General features: G+C 29.8%; 2 protein-coding genes across 2 annotated transcripts; one reads left to right on the top strand and one right to left on the bottom strand.

Moving 5' to 3' along the window:
* Window positions 1–8,742: 8,742 nt before the first annotated feature.
* On the top strand, window positions 8,743–9,933 carry LOC141402315 (peritrophin-48). The gene is made up of 2 exons (XM_073983253.1): window positions 8,743–8,816; window positions 8,899–9,933. Exons 1-2 carry the CDS (start codon window positions 8,807–8,809, stop codon window positions 9,912–9,914), a joined length of 1,026 nt encoding a protein of 341 aa, XP_073839354.1. The 5' UTR covers window positions 8,743–8,806; the 3' UTR covers window positions 9,915–9,933.
* Window positions 9,934–15,129: 5,196 nt separating this feature from the next.
* Window positions 15,130–16,318, bottom strand: LOC141402736 (peritrophin-44). The gene is made up of 2 exons (XM_073984652.1): window positions 16,198–16,318; window positions 15,130–16,136 (listed from the first exon to the last, which is right to left on the bottom strand). Exons 1-2 carry the CDS (start codon window positions 16,202–16,204, stop codon window positions 15,130–15,132), a joined length of 1,014 nt encoding a protein of 337 aa, XP_073840753.1. The 5' UTR covers window positions 16,205–16,318.
* Between the last annotated feature and the right edge of the window lie 22 nt (window positions 16,319–16,340).

Genomic DNA, 16,340 nt, shown 5'->3' with positions numbered 1-16,340 from the left:
GTTTACAAACACACAAAATAAACAACAAATGTTTGTTGTTCTTCATAGAGTTTTAAAATAAAAATTGAATAATTCAAAAATATGACTTCAAATTATTTAATCCTTGAGTAAAATTTATCAAAGGTAAAAGTATTGATTTTAAATTAATTTAAAAAAAAATCAAAATTTCAATAAATATTTCTGTTAGATATGGCATAGCTAGGGATTTGATTTTTCCCTTGAAAATCGCGTTCTAAAATAAAAAATGGAGAGATTTTGTTGAAATTTTGAAAAAGTTTAAAATAAAAAAAAAATTATTTTTTTAAATACCAATCTTGCAGGCAATATTTCAATGTTATATATCACAGATAGAGATTTCTTTTGTTCGGCGACTTATAGTAAAATGTGATGTGGAACATTTTTTCCATTGACACCCTCCGCCTACAATATGACCTAATGGGTGATATTAGCCCAATATGGAAAATATTACTAAATAACTCAATAATTTTTTTTTTCAAATATCCATATTGAAACTGTTATTTCTGTGATATCTATCATGGATAGAGATTCCTTTTGTTCGGTGACTTATGGTGAAATTTAATCTAGAATATTTTCTCCTTTAATACCCCCTCCCTAAAATAAAATCTAATAGGTGATATCTGATTACTTTGAAAACAAAAATACTAAAACACTCTAAAAGAAATTTTAATTTTTATTATAGCCATTTTCAAAGAGATATTTCTATGATATATAATACAGATAGAGATTTCTTTTGTTCTGCGACTTATAGTGAAATTTGATGTGGAACATTTTTTCCATTGACACCCTCCGCCTAAAATATGACCTAATGTGTGATATTAGCCCAATATGGAAAATAGTATTAAATAACTCAATAAAAATAATTTTTTTTTTTAAATATCCATATTGAAACTGTTATTTCTGTGATATCTATCATGGATAGAGATTCCTTTTGTTCGGTGACTTATATTGAAATTTAATGTAGAATATTTTCTCCTTTAATACCCACCCCCTAAAATATAATCTAATAGGTGATATCTGATTAATTTGAAAAAAAAAAATACAAAAACACCCTAAAAGAAATTTTAATTTTTATTATAGCCATATTTAAAGAGATATTTCTATGATATATAATACAGATAGAGATTTCTTTTGTTCTGTGACTTATAGTGAAATTTGATGTAGAATATTTTCTCCTCTTCCACTATCCCCCTAACACAACAATTTCCCGAAGATTTTTAATTATTTCCAAAAAAAGAAATTAATGAAGAAAAAATATTTTTTGACCAACATTTATTCAATATTTCACTCATTTATGTCCTACCTAGCGATTTCTTTCGCACAGTGACTTGCAATGAGATTTAATGTAGAATATTTTTCCCTTTGGCATAGATCCCCTAGATCCTACCATAAATGAAGAATATCGCTATTTATGGAAATAACCTCTAAAATATTTTATTTTAAATATCTACAAATTAAAATCGATATTTTGATTATATATCACAGGGGTAGATATTTATTTTATTTGGTGGGTTATAGTGAAGTTTAATGTAGAATATTTTCTCCTAATATCAGAGTTTCCTGGAGATTTTTAATTATTTCGACAAAATATAAGAAATTGATAAAAAAAATATTTTATTTTTATATTGAAATTCGAATCGATATTTCACTAATATATATCTTACCTAGATACTTCTTTTGTTCGGTGACTTATACTAAAATTTGATGTAGAATATTTTCTCCTTTAACAACCTCCGCCTACAATAGGATTTAATGGGTGATATTAGACCAAAATTGAAAATAGTACAAAATAACTCTACAAAAATTATTTTTTTAAATATCCATATTGAATGTGTTATTTCTGTGATATCTATCATGGACAGAGATTTATTTTGGTCGGTGACTTATGGTGAAATTTGATGTGGAATATTTTTTCGATTGACACCCTCCGCCTACAGAATGACCTAATGGGTGATATTAACCCAATATGGAAAATACTACTAAATAACTCAATAAAAATATATATTTTTTTTTTAAATATTCATACTGAAGCTGTTATTTCTGTAATATCTATCATGGACAGAGATTCCTTTTGTTCGGTGACTTATATCTAAATTTAATGTAGATTTTTTTCTCCTTTAATACCCCTCCCTAAAATAAATAAGAAACTCCGAAAAACCCCTAATTTTATTTTTTATTTATTTTTTTTTTTTAAATACCAAACATTGCAAGCAATATTTCAATGCTATATATCACAGATAGAGATTTCTTTTGTTCGGTGACTTATAGTGAAATTTGATGTGGAACATTTTTTCCATTGACACCCCCCGCCTACAATATTACCTAATGGGTGATATTAGCCCAATATGGAAAATAGTACGAAATAAATCAATACAAAATATTTTTTTTTAATATCCATATTGAAACTGTTATTTCTGTTATATCTATGACTGGTAGATATTTCTTTTGTTCGGTGACTTACAGTGAAATTTAATGTAGAACTTTTTCTCCTTTAATACCCCCTCCCTAAAATAAAATCTAATAGGTGATATCTAATTAAATTGGAGAAAAATGCAAAAAAAAACTAAAAGAAATTTTAATTTTTATTATAGCCATATTCAAAGAGATATTTCTATGATATATATTACAGCTAGAGATTTCTTTTGTTCGGTGACTTATAGTGAAATTTGATGTAGAATATTTTCTCCTTTAACAACCTCCACCTACAATAGGATTTAATGGGTGATATTAGACCAAAATGGAAAAATAGTACAAAATAACTCAAGAAAAATTATTTTTTTAAATATCCACATTGAAACTCTTATTTCTATTATATTTATCACAGATAGAGATTTCTATTGTTCAGTGACTTATAGTGAAATTTGATGTAGAATATTTGCTCCTCTAACAGCTTCTCTCTACAATGAAGTCTAATAGTTGATATTCAATTAATTTGGAAAAATAGGAAAACCCCTAAAAATTATTTTCATTTTTTGAATAGCCATATTCAAAGAAATTTTTCTATAATACATATTACTGATAGAGACTTCTTTTGTCCGGTGAATTATAGTGAAAATTAATGTAGAATATTTTCTTCTTTAATACCCTCTCCCTACAATAATGTCTAATAGGTGATATCCAATTAATTTTGAAAAATACTAAAACCCCTAAAAATAATTTTAATTTTAAAAATAGCCATATTCAAAGAGATATATGTATGATATATATTACAGATAGAGATTTCTTTTGTTCGGTCACTTATAGTGAATTTTGATGTAGAATATTTCATTCTTTAGCAAGATCCGCCTACAATAGGATTTAATGGGTGATATTAGACCAAAATGGAAAATAGTACAAATAACTCTACAAAAAATATATATGTATTGTTATGGCCATAATGAGACAGTAATTTCTATGATATATATCATATATAGAGATTTCTTGTTCAAGACGACTTTTCGTGAAATTTGTTGTAGAATATTTTTCCTTTGATACCTTCCCCCTACAGTAGGATTTAATGGGTGATAATATACCAAAATTGAAAATATATAATATATAACTCTACAAAAAATATATATGTATTTTTATGGCCATATTGAGACAGTAATTTCTATGATATATATCATATATAGAGATTTCTTGTTCTAGAAGACATTTAGTGAAATTTGTTGTAGAATATTTTTTACTTTGATACCTTCCCCCTACAATAGGATTTAATGGGTCACATTAGACCAAAATGGAAAATAGTACTAAATAACTCTAGAAAAATAATTTCTTTTTTGATGGCCATATTGAGACAGTAATTTCTGTGATATATATCATATATAGAGATTTCTTGTTCTAGACGACATTTAGTGAAATTTGTTGTAGAATATTTTTTCCTTTGATACCTCCCCCCTACAATAGGATTTAATGGGTGATATTAGACCAAAATGGAAAATAGTACTAAATAATTCTACAAAAATTAATTTTTTTAAATATCCATATCATTTCTGTTATATCTATCACAGATAGAGATTTCTTTTGTTCAATGACTTATAGTGAAATTTGATGTACAATATTTTCTCCTTTAAGACCCTCTCTCTACAATAAAGTCTAATAGGTGATATTCACTTAATTTGGAAATAAATACTAAAAACCTCTTAACATTTTTTAATGTTATTTTTTCAATGTCATATTTCTATGATATATGTTATGTGAAATTTAATATAGAATATTTTCTCCTTTAACACCCTCTCTCTACAATGAAGTTTAATAGTTGATATTCAATTAATTTGGAAAAAATACTGAAAAACCTCTAAACAGTTATTTTAATGTTTATTATAGCCAAATTCAAAGCGATATATCTTTGATATATATTACAGATAGAGATTTCTCTTGTTCGGCGACTCATATTGAAATTTGATGTAGAATATTTTCTCTTTTAACACCCACTGCCTACACTGAAGTTTAAGGGGAGACAGAGCATTAATTTGAAAAAAAGGTGCTTAAAACCCTAAAAAGTAATTTGAAAGTGTATATTACTATATTCAAAGCGATATTTCTATGATATATTGTTCAGTGACTTACATTGAAAGTTGATGTAGACTATATTCCCCTTTAGCACTATCTATCGAAAATAATTTTTAATTTGGCAATTTTTAGTTAATTTGAAAAATATAAAATATTAATAAAAAGAAATCATTTCTTGTTCTGATGTCCAACTTCTAATCTCTATTTTACTAATACGTATCATACCTAGCGATTTCTCCTGTTCAGTGACTTACAATGAAATTTGATGTAGAATAGTTTTCCTCTTGGCGCTCCTTCCCTAAAACCTACAACTTATGGAGATTTTCGGTTTTTATGGAAATAACCTCTAAAAACAGCTTTCTTAATATTTGCTAATTAAAATCGATATTTCATTGATATGTAACACAGGTAGATATTTCTTTTATTCGATGAATAAGAGTGAAATTTGATGTAGAATATTTTCTCCTTTAATACTATGCATCGAAAATAAGTTTTTGTTAGAGATTTTAAAATAATTTGAAAAAGTATAAAAAATTAACAAAAAAAAGCATATCTTATATTCATGGCCTATTCGAATCGATATTTCACTCGTTTATATCCAACATACAGATTTTTTTTCGCACAGTGACTTACAATGAAATTTTATGTAGAATATTTTTCTCTTTGGCACCCTTCCCCTAGCTTATTTTAGATATTAACAAATTAAAATCGTTATTTCAATGATATATATCGCAGATAGAGATTTATTTTTTTCGGTGAGTTATTGTGAATTTGAATGTAGAATATTTTCCCCTTTAACACTACCCTCCTAGTACGAGTTTAAATGACAGTTTTTGGCTTAATGTGGAAATATATACAAAATATAACCCCTAAAAACATTCCCACATTAAATTCATTTTTTATAATTTGTAGCTATTTATTTTTTTAGTGACTCCTGGTGAAATTCGATACAGAAAATTTTTTTAAAATGAATTATTGTCCGATAAATTAACATAATTTGAAAAAGTACTAATAAAACCTAAAATAAAGGCATTTAATAAAGGGGGGCAATAAGCACGAGTTCAATTTTTAAAGCATACTCTTAGGCATTTCATTTTGAAGTCTTGATATGAACATAGATAAGCATTACGCATGACATCCCAGCAAACCAAATGTGAGATATTTATGAAATAACGAACAAATAGTTCAATAAAATTTTGAAATTGTCTCAGGAAAGTAGTTCATCATATGGAGGTAATTTTGAAAAGCAACGACAATGTGTTGCCCACTCCATAATACTTTCGCATGTGCCAATACCATAATAACCCTGATAGTATTAGTGTTTGTTTTCCCCTTTTGCCTTTGAGATAGAGCGCTCTAGGCATTTCTACTGTCCTCCAAAAATAAAATGATGTAAAACCCATGTCTCGTCTTGGAGATGGTGTAACAACCATCTTGTCTGAAAAGAATAAAATGTTTTGGATGTGTCCAGTTAAATCATTTCTGCGTATCAAAGAATCTGCAAAAATATATATACAAGTTTCCAAGCTTTGCCTTCGTCTGCCACAACAACAACATCCTAATACACCTGAAGATCGGCTTAACCACCCGTGAAACGTAGTGTAATGGTTGGATGCGTGGGACTTCGGTAGACTCCTAATTTTTCAATGTATCTCTAAAGGCCTAACAGCTCAACTCGAAAGAGAATTAATTAAAAAAGTCAAACCATTCACCCTACCAACGCTGGATGGAGTGGCCCTAAAGCTCTCTCTAGAGGCCAAGTACCTTGGCATTATCCTGGACCACCAACTAACGTGGAAAAGGAATAGCGAAGAACGTGCCAAGAGAGGCCCTATAGCCCTTTATTCATGCAAGAACTCTATTGGTAAGAGTTGGGAATTGAAACCACAGGTCATCCACTGGATTTTTACGGCAATAGTTCGCCCTATTCTGACTTATGGTTCATTGGTATGGTGGAATGCATTAAGTAAGGCATCCCTTTTCCATAAGATTAATACCGTTCAAAGAGCGGCATCTCTCTTAATTACCGGTGCCATGAAAAGCACTACACAGGCTGCCCTCAATGTATTACTGGATCTTCATCCGATGAATCTTGTGGTGCAAGAGTTGGCAGTAAAGAGTGCTCTCCGACTCAAGGAGATAAGCTCATGGCGCAACTTCGACTATGGCCACGCTGTTATTTTATGACAATCGGAGGTAATCAGTGACTATATATCACCACAATTACACTTCGACGAAATTAAAGTTTGGATACCTGACAGAGAAGCCTGGACCCACAACTCCCCACCTCTACCCGGTATAGAGGTTTATACCGATGGCTCCAAGATGGAAAGGGGAACAGGAGCGGGCTTCTACAGCGATACCCTCAACTTACGGATCTCGTACAAGCTAAGCGAAAATTGTAGCCTCTTCCAAGCCGAAATCTTTGCGGTCACGAAAGCAGCAGAATTGATAAAAAAAAACATGGAAGGGGACATAGCTGGACCGGTGACTATCAATGTGGATAGTCAAGCGGCCCTAAAATCACTTAAATCCCAATCAATCAAGTCTGCTGCGGTCTTGCACTGCAGTAAAGCTTTGGAGGCCCTAAGATCAATCGGTACTTTGTGCTGGGTCCCGCGGCATTGCGACATCGAGGGAAATGAAAAAGCGGATGAAATGGCACGTCGCGGATCTGAGTCAAACGACATCGAAATCGATAACTCAATGAAGCCACGCTTGTATCACTTCATGCGGCTCCTAGAACAGGGAGAGGAGGGAGATACAGGGAGAAGGCTGGTCAGATTTGGAACAACGGTATCAAAGGCAATCTGGTCCAACCTCTCCAAACGGAAGACCACTTCTCTACTCTCTACTCTGAGAAAACCCGACCTGAAACTAATGGTTGGAGTAATCACGGGACACTGCAGAATAAGATCAATGACCTGCAAATGGGATAGAGATGACTCCACGGACTACTGCAGATTATGCAAAGATGAAGAAGAAACAGAGACGTTGTCCAATGCTCAGGACCAGGAGAATTCAAACAATGGGTGAACATACAATATCATCTCTGACAACATTCTGCCAAGCCGAGCCGACAACACTGCTTCTTCTCGCCAGGGGTCTGAAGTGGCTTCAACATGAACGAATTACAGCACCTTAATATGGCAAAAGCTCCTCACTCGCTCTCCTTTCTAACATAATTTCTCAATTGTCTTTCAATCCATAGCTCTTAGTTAATTAATTATTCTTACTTCTTACTTCTTCCCTCGATACCTTCTATGCAATTTATTTATTTTCTTTTCTCCAACCCATGCTTTAGGATAAACACAATGGACCATAAGGTCTCCGAGTGGAGTGGCTGTCCAACACGACAGCTGCGCGTCCTTTAACCTAACCTAACCTACTTGTCTACGGCAAATAAATTGAGATAAAATTTATTCGAAAGACAGATTTAAAAAAGATCTGCGTAAATGAAGACGAGGTCATATCATGCTTTTACCAGTGAACTAATTACCCACTTTTAGAAAACAATAAATTTTTCCATATTTTCCAATGAGTTTCGCAAAATCTTTCCAAAGTGTTAAATGTGGCCTAATATGTCTACTGTCAATTTAATTTCTGAAATCTTAAATTGGTTAAGAAATCCTGATTTTATAACGATTTTAGCAAAACAAGTCATGAATTAATAATAGTCATACGCCACAATGTCCAAAGTTTAAAAATTAATTTTTATTGTAACGGAATGAGATTTTTGAAAATTTTAAAATTGGAACGGATCAGCGATAGTTTCTAGAGTATTTGAGAGAAAAAACCCGTCAAAGAATCTTTTCCTCAATCTGCGTAAACGGAGATTTTTTGTGATACTTACTATCAGCAATTAAATACGTTATGTTTTTTTGCAAAAAAAAACTTTCAAAAAGTTTTTTTTTTATTTTATAAAAACAACATTTCTTAGTACAACATATTTGCTTTTAATTTCTCCAAACTTCTAAAGATATGACAAACTGCAGGTGAGGCTTATCAATTAATTATTAACAAAACATTGGCATGGTCTTGGCCATAAATAAAACAAAAACCTTAAGACATCATCATTGATATGGAATTCAATTGCTAATCAGGGTTATAAATACTGTATTGAATAAATGAAATCATAACAAAAACAACAACAACTGCTACTAAAATACGATATTTTGCCCAAAGTCATGGGAGATAGAAATTAGACAAATAAAATCTTAAATTTCCCTTTCAGTTTGTTTCAACAAGTCAGTGGCGGAAGGTTACTTTTAACGCTAACCAAGAGAAATAAAACAATATGAAAAGTGGTAAGAGAGAAAACAGGAGAAATTTTAGCAAAGAAGAAAAAAAGTAATAATTTCCAATCCCTGCTGTTTTTTGTTTTTCCAGTATTTACCCTGCCAACTTTGTTGGTTTGCTTAGGTATTTTATACACCCCCGCATTGGGCGCCAACATCAAGTGGTCCCTAGTGTCCGATGAAGACGTTTGCTCTCTATTTCCAAATGGTGCTCAGCTACGTAAACCCGGTTCCTGTCAAGAAACCATTGTTTGTCAAGATGGCAAAAGCACAGAAGGTACAAGTTGTACCGGTACCCAAGGCTTTAAATTGGATGGTGGAAAATGTGCATCCGTCACTGACAGCTATTGTTCCCATGGTTGCACCAAAAATTCTCCCACCTGGATTGGTGCCACAAGGAATTGCATTGATTGGTATCAATGTGATGGCAGCAAACAAGTTTCATCCGGTACCTGTCCTACCAAGCAAGTTTTCAATCCCACCCTAGAAAAGTGTCAATATCCCGATGCTGATTTTGTTTGCGATAAAGTCTATGACATTTGTGATATAACACCCACAAACACAAAAATTTGGGATGAAGATAATTGCCACAAGTATTTTGAATGCAGCACTAAACAGGCACTGGAACTTAAATCCTGTCCCACGGGTCTCTATTATGACAAGCGTTCTGGTCAATGTATTGCCAAGGCTCAAGTTGAATGTTACAAACATCCCATCCCGGAGGGGGTTTGTGGCAATGCCAAACTAGCCATTCGGGATCGTTTTGTTCGTGATCAAGCAACCTGTAACGGATATTTCTATTGTCAAGACAAGGGCTCGGGAATTCCTGATACAAATCCCACCTGGGGTAGTTGTACCAAGTCGTACTTTTTCGATGAAGATTTACAGGCATGTCGTCCCCGGACAGAGGTGGCTTGTACAGAAGATCGTTGTGTCGGACGTCCCAGCGGCTTTGAATTGGCTCCCATTGAAGGATGCCAGCATTATTTGAATTGTGTCAATGGCTATACCCTGGGAGAACCCATCAAATGTGAAGATGATAAATACTTTGATGCTGCCACCGAGGAATGTGTTGCTACCAAGAAATCCTATCCAATTTGTTCTTAGAGGAAAATCAATAAAAATATGCAAGGAATGAATAAAAATGAAAATATGTTTTTAATTTGCCGGGCAATGAAGGACCTTATACGACTTCAAGGTCCTCAATAATTTATGTCACCCTCACATTGGTAAAACATTTCTAAGTTAGAGGATTTCTAGAGGATACCAGAAATTTATTTAAAAACCGCATTATAGCCCTCTTTTGGCCACGTAAAATTTGGTTTAAAAATTCCACATCATTAGGTCTTCTACTGTCCTTCAATTGACCTACTTCAATTACTTAAAAAATCTACGTTTTTTGCTCATGCCACAAACCAAATTTCACAAAAGGCTTTAATTTTTAAATGATTTCCCATGAGTTGCGCAAAATCTTTCCAAAGGATGTGGAATAACCTGATATGTCTAGTTTCATATGCATTTTTCGAATCTTAAATCGGTTAAGAAATCTTGAACTTATAGATATTTTAGTAAAATAACTCGTGTATTAATAATAGTCATACGCCACAATGGACAAATTTTAAAAATTCTATTTTATTGCAATGGAAAGAGATTTTTTGATATTTTTTTATTGAAATGGATAAATTACAGTACATGAGAGATGGGAGTGGCTTAATAGTCTAACCAAATTTTTTTTCTATACGAAAAAATTAAAGCGAATTTTTTTCTATACGAAAAAAATTACACCGAATTTTTTCTACACGAAAAAAATTACAGCGAATTTTTTTCTATACGAAAAAAATTACAGCGAATTTTTTTCTATACGAAAAAAATTACAGCGAATTTGTTTCTATACAAAAAAAAATACAGCGATTTTTTTTCTATACGAAAAAAATTACAGCGAATTTTTTTCTATACGAAAAAAATTACAGCGAATTTTTTTCTACACGAAAAAAATTACAGCGAATTTTTTTCTATACGAAAAAAATTACAGCGAATTTTTTCTATACGAAAAAAATTACAGCGAATTTTTTCTATACGAAAAAAATTAAAGCGAATTTTTTTCAATACCAAATAAATTAAAGCGAATTTTTTTCTATACGAAAAAAATTACAGCGAATTTTTTTCTATACGAAAAAAATTACAGCGAATTTTTTTCTATACGAAAAAAATTACAGCGAATTTTTTTCTATACGAAAAAAATTACAGCGAATTTTTTGCTATACGAAAAAAATTGCTGCGAATTTTTTTCTATACGAAAAAAATTACTGCGAATTTTTTTCTATACGAAAAAAATTACAGCGAATTTTTTTCTATACGAAAAAAATTACAGCGAATTTTTTTCTATACGAAAAAAATTACAGCGAATTTTTTTCTATACGAAAAAAATTACTGCGAATTTTTTCTAAACGAAAAAAATTACAGCGAATTTTTTTCTATGCGAAAAAAATTACAGCGAATTTTTTTCTATGCGAAAAAAATTACTGCGAATTTTTTTCTATACGAAAAAAATTACTGCGAATTTTTTTCTATGCGAAAAAAATTACTGCGAATTTTTCCGAATTTTTTTCTATACGAAAAAAATGGTTCCGAATTTTTTTCTATACGAAAAAAATGGTTCCGAATTTTTTTCTATACGAAAAAAATGGTTCCGAATTTTTTTCTATACGAAAAAAATGGTTCCGAATTTTTTTCTATACGTAAAAAATGGTTCCGAATTTTTTTCTATACGAAAAAAATGGTTCCGAATTTTTTTCTATACGAAAAAAATGGTTCCGAATTTTTTTCTATACGAAAAAAATGGTTCCGAATTTTTTTCTATACGAAAAAAATTGTTCCAAATTTTTTTCTATACGAAAAAAATGGTTCCGAATTTTTTTCTATACGAAAAAAATGGTTCCGAATTTTTTTCTATACGAAAAAAATGGTTCCGAATTTTTTTCTATACGAAAAAAATGGTTCCGAATTTTTTTCTATACGAAAAAAATGGTTCCGAATTTTTTTCTATACGAAAAAAATGGTTCCGAATTTTTTTCTATACGAAAAAAATGGTTCCGAATTTTTTTCTATACGAAAAAAATGGTTCCGAATTTTTTTCTATACGAAAAAAATGGTTCCGAATTTTTTTCTATACGAAAAAAATGGTTCCGAATTTTTTTCTATACGAAAAAAATGGTTCCGAATTTTTTTCTATACGAAAAAAATGGTTCCGAATTTTTTTCTATACGAAAAAAATGGTTCCGAATTTTTTTCTATACGAAAAAAATGGTTCCGAATTTTTTTCTATACGAAAAAAATGGTTCCGAATTTTTTTCTATACGAAAAAAATGGTTCCGAATTTTTTTCTATACGAAAAAAATGGTTCCGAATTTTTACTATACGAAAAAATGGTTCCGAATTTTTTTCTATACGAAAAAAATGGTTCCGAATTTTTACTATACGAAAAAATGGTTCCGAATTTTTTTCTATACGAAAAAAATTACAGCGAATTTTTTTTTTATACGAAAAAAATTACAGCGAATTTTTTTTTATACGAAAAAAATTACAGCGAATTTTTTTCTATACGAAAAAAATTACAGCGAATTTTTTTCTATACGAAAAAAATTACAGCGAATTTTTTTCTATACGAAAAAATTGTTCCGAATTTTTTTCTATACGAAAAAAATTGTTCCGAATTTTTTTCTATACGAAAAAAATTGTTCCGAATTTTTTTCTATACGAAAAAAATTGTTCCGAATTTTTTCTATACGAAAAAAATTACAGCGAATTTTTTTCTATACGAAAAAAATTACAGCGAATTTTTTTCTATACGAAAAAAATTAAACCGAATTTTTTTCTATACGAAAAAAATAACAGCGAATTTTTTTCTACACGAAAAAAATTACACCGAATTTTTTCTATACGAAAAAAATTACACCGAATTTTTTTCTATACGAAAAAAATTACACCGAATTTTTTTCTATACGAAAAAAAATTACACTGAATTTTTTTCTATACGAAAAAAATTACACCGAATTTTTTTCTATACAAAAAAAAAATAATTCCAATTTTTTACTATAGGAAAAAATTATTCGAATTTTTTTCTATACGAAGAAAATTATTTCGAAAATTTTTTATACGAAAAAAATAAATTCAAATTTTTTACTATACGAACAAAATTAATTCCAATTTTTTTCTATACGAAAAAAATTAATTCTTTACTATACGAAAAAAATTAATTAGATTTTTTTTCTATACGATAAAAATTAATTCGAATTTTTTTTTCTATAAGAAAAAAATTATACGAATTTTTTTCTATACGAACAAAATTAATTCGAATTTTTTTCTATACGAAAAAAATTAATTCGAATTTTTTTCTATACGAAAAAAATTAACTCGATTTTTTTTTCTATACGATAAAAATTAATTCGAATTTTTTTTCTATAAGAAAAAAAATAATACGAATTTTTTTCTATACGAACAAAATTAATTCGAATTTTTTTCTATACGAAAAAAATTAATTCGAATTTTTTTCTAAACGAAAAAAAAAATTAATTCGAATTTTTTTCTATACGAAAAAAATTAATTCGAATTTTTTTCTATACGAAAAAACATAATTCGAATTTTTTCTATACGAAAAAACATAATTCGAATTTTTTTCTATACGAAAAAAATTAATTCGAATTTTTTTCTATACGATAAAAATTAATTCGAATTTTTTTTTCTATAAGAAAAAAAATAATAAGAATTTTTCTCTATACGAACAAAATTAATTCGAATTTTTTTCTATACGAAAAAAAAATTAATTCGAATTTTTTTCTATACGAAAAAAAAATTAATTCGAATTTTTTTCTAAACGAAAAAAAAATTAATACGAATTTTTTTCTAAACGAAAAAAAAATTAATACGAATTTTTTTCTAAACGAAAAAAAAATTAATACGAATTTTTTTCTATACGAAAAAAATTAATACGAATTTTTTTCTATACGAAAAAAATTAATACGAATTTTTTTCTATACGAAAAAAATTAATACGAATTTTTTTCTATACGAAAAAAATTAATTCGTATTTTTTTCTATACGAAAAAAATTAATTCGAATTTTTTTCTATACGAAAAAAATTTATTCGATTTTTTTTCTATACGAAAAAAATTAATTCGAATTTTTTTCTATACGAAAAAAATTAATTCGAATTTTTTTCTATACGAAAAAAATTCTTTCGAAGTTTTTTCTTTACGAAAAAAATTAATTAGATTTTTGTTTCTATACGAAAAAATTAATTCGAATTTGTTTCTATACGAAAAAAATTAATTTGAATTTGTTTCTATACGAAACAATTCGAATTTTTTTCTATACGGGAAAAATTAATTCGAAATTTTTTCTATACAAAAAAAATTAATTCGAATTTTTTTCTATACGAAAAAAATTATTTCGAAATTTTTTCTATACAAAAAAAAATTTTTCGAAATTACTTCTATACGAAAAAAATAAATTCAAAATTTTTTACTATACGAAAAAAAATTAATTCGAATTTTGGTCTATACGAAAAAAAATGTTCTGATTTTTTATGCGAAAACCATTGTTCCGAAAAATGTATTTCATTTTTTCTTAGTCTCATTTTTTCTATACGAATAACAAATTCTCCGATTTTTTTTCTATTCAAAAAAATTCTGCAGAAAAAAAATTATTTTCTATGCTAAAAAAATTGTTCCCAATTTTTCTATATGAAAAAATTGTTCCGAATTTTTCTATACGAAAAAAATTGTTCACGATTTTTTTTGCTATACGAGTATATGAACACAGTTGTTCCTAAATTTTTTTTCTATGCCGAAAAAATTGTTTCGATTTTTTCTCTGTATATGAAAAAATTGTTTAGACTTTTTTTCTATATACGAAAAAAATTGTTCCGATTTTTTTTGTTCAGAATTTTATCTATACTAAAAATTACTCCAATTTTTTATACGAAAAAATTACTTCTATTTTTTCTATAAAAAGAGAATTATTCCATTTTTTTTTTTGGTATTTTTCCAAATTTTTCTATATGAAAAAATATTGTCCAGAATCTTGCTATACGAAAAAAATTGTTTCCAATTTTTTCCATACAAAAATTTGTTTTCTGCACAAAAAAGTTTCCAATTTTTTCTATAAGAAAATATTACCACAACTTTTTTCTTTACCAAAATAAATAGTTCCATTTGCCCCACAAAGAATTAGTGATCAAAAAATTCTCCGAATTTCATTTCTTTTCTTTTGCGATGGAATTGCTTCTATATTTAGTTTATCATTTATTTTTTAATCCAAATTTATTAAGTACATGAAGGATATTGTATAATCTGGTTGGTGCAGATCTGAGCTTCTTCATCAAAGAAATTATTACCGCAGGTATATTCACCTTCGGACACACCATTGACGCAATGCAAGTAGTGGCGACATCCCTTCGTCGAGCTACTAACAAATTGTAAATCACGTCCTTCACAGCGATCTTCCGAGCATGCGACTAACAAAGGGCTAACGCATCCCTGATCCTTCTCACTAAAGAACAGATTTTCAGGACATTGAGACCAAGTGGGATTTGTGTCATAACCACTTTCCATTTGACGGCAATAAAATGCTCCCCGACATGTGGCCTGATCCGAAACAAAAACATTTACTTTCTTATCGCACACCTTATTGGGTATGGGATGATTTGAGCAATCCACCTTTGACTTTTGGACACACACACCCTTGACCGGGTCATAGTATTGTTTGCTACATGAACTGCTGGTCAATGAGCCCTTTTTGCACGTGAAATATTTCTCACAACTGCTGGGATCGTTAAAATTCACATCATTTGCAACAATGGCACAGAAATCTAGCTCCTTGACAGTACAATCCGAAGTGTATGTATGTACACAAGATTGTGTTTTATAATCGAAGTGATAGCCTGTAGGACAGGTTCCATGACGTGCCCAATCCTCATCTTGACAATAGTAATAGCCATAACAAGTTTTGGGGTCTTTTACAAAAGTACCCGTGGCATTAGTGCAGGAGATATCACACAGGGAGTGATCGGATAAGGAGGCGGCGCATTGCTGCTTGTCCTTGTCAAAGAATGGCTTGGTACCGGTGCATTCTGTGGTCACAACCGATTGAAAATCAATGCAGGTCAGACCACGGCTACAATCATCGGGATCACGTATTTGTGTGTTGTTGGGAAAAAATTGGCATGGGTCATTATCGATGCTGCGTCCTTCAATGGAGGTTGGCAATTGCAGACAGCAAAGCATTAACAAGACAGCTCCCACCACCGAGGGAACAAGCAATTTTGAATTACCTACAAAGATAATATTTAGGTGAATTATTTTTGTTCTTTTTTCTTTTAACGTCCACCCTACCATTCATAGCTGGCTCGTTCGCTAGCTCGTCGTTTGCAATCAATGACTACTTCAATGTTCCAGTTAATACTAAACAAGCTTTACGTTTGGATCACAACTTTCTTTATACCGGCGATTATTTTTAGCCAGGAGATTATTTTATT

Source organism: Musca autumnalis, unplaced genomic scaffold, assembly GCF_047663935.1.
Source record: "Musca autumnalis isolate F117 unplaced genomic scaffold, ASM4766393v1 scaffold_4, whole genome shotgun sequence".
Classification (NCBI taxonomy): domain Eukaryota; kingdom Metazoa; phylum Arthropoda; class Insecta; order Diptera; family Muscidae; genus Musca; species Musca autumnalis.
Note: the sequence above shows the minus strand (reverse complement) of the source record. Positions and strands in the feature narration are given on the sequence as shown.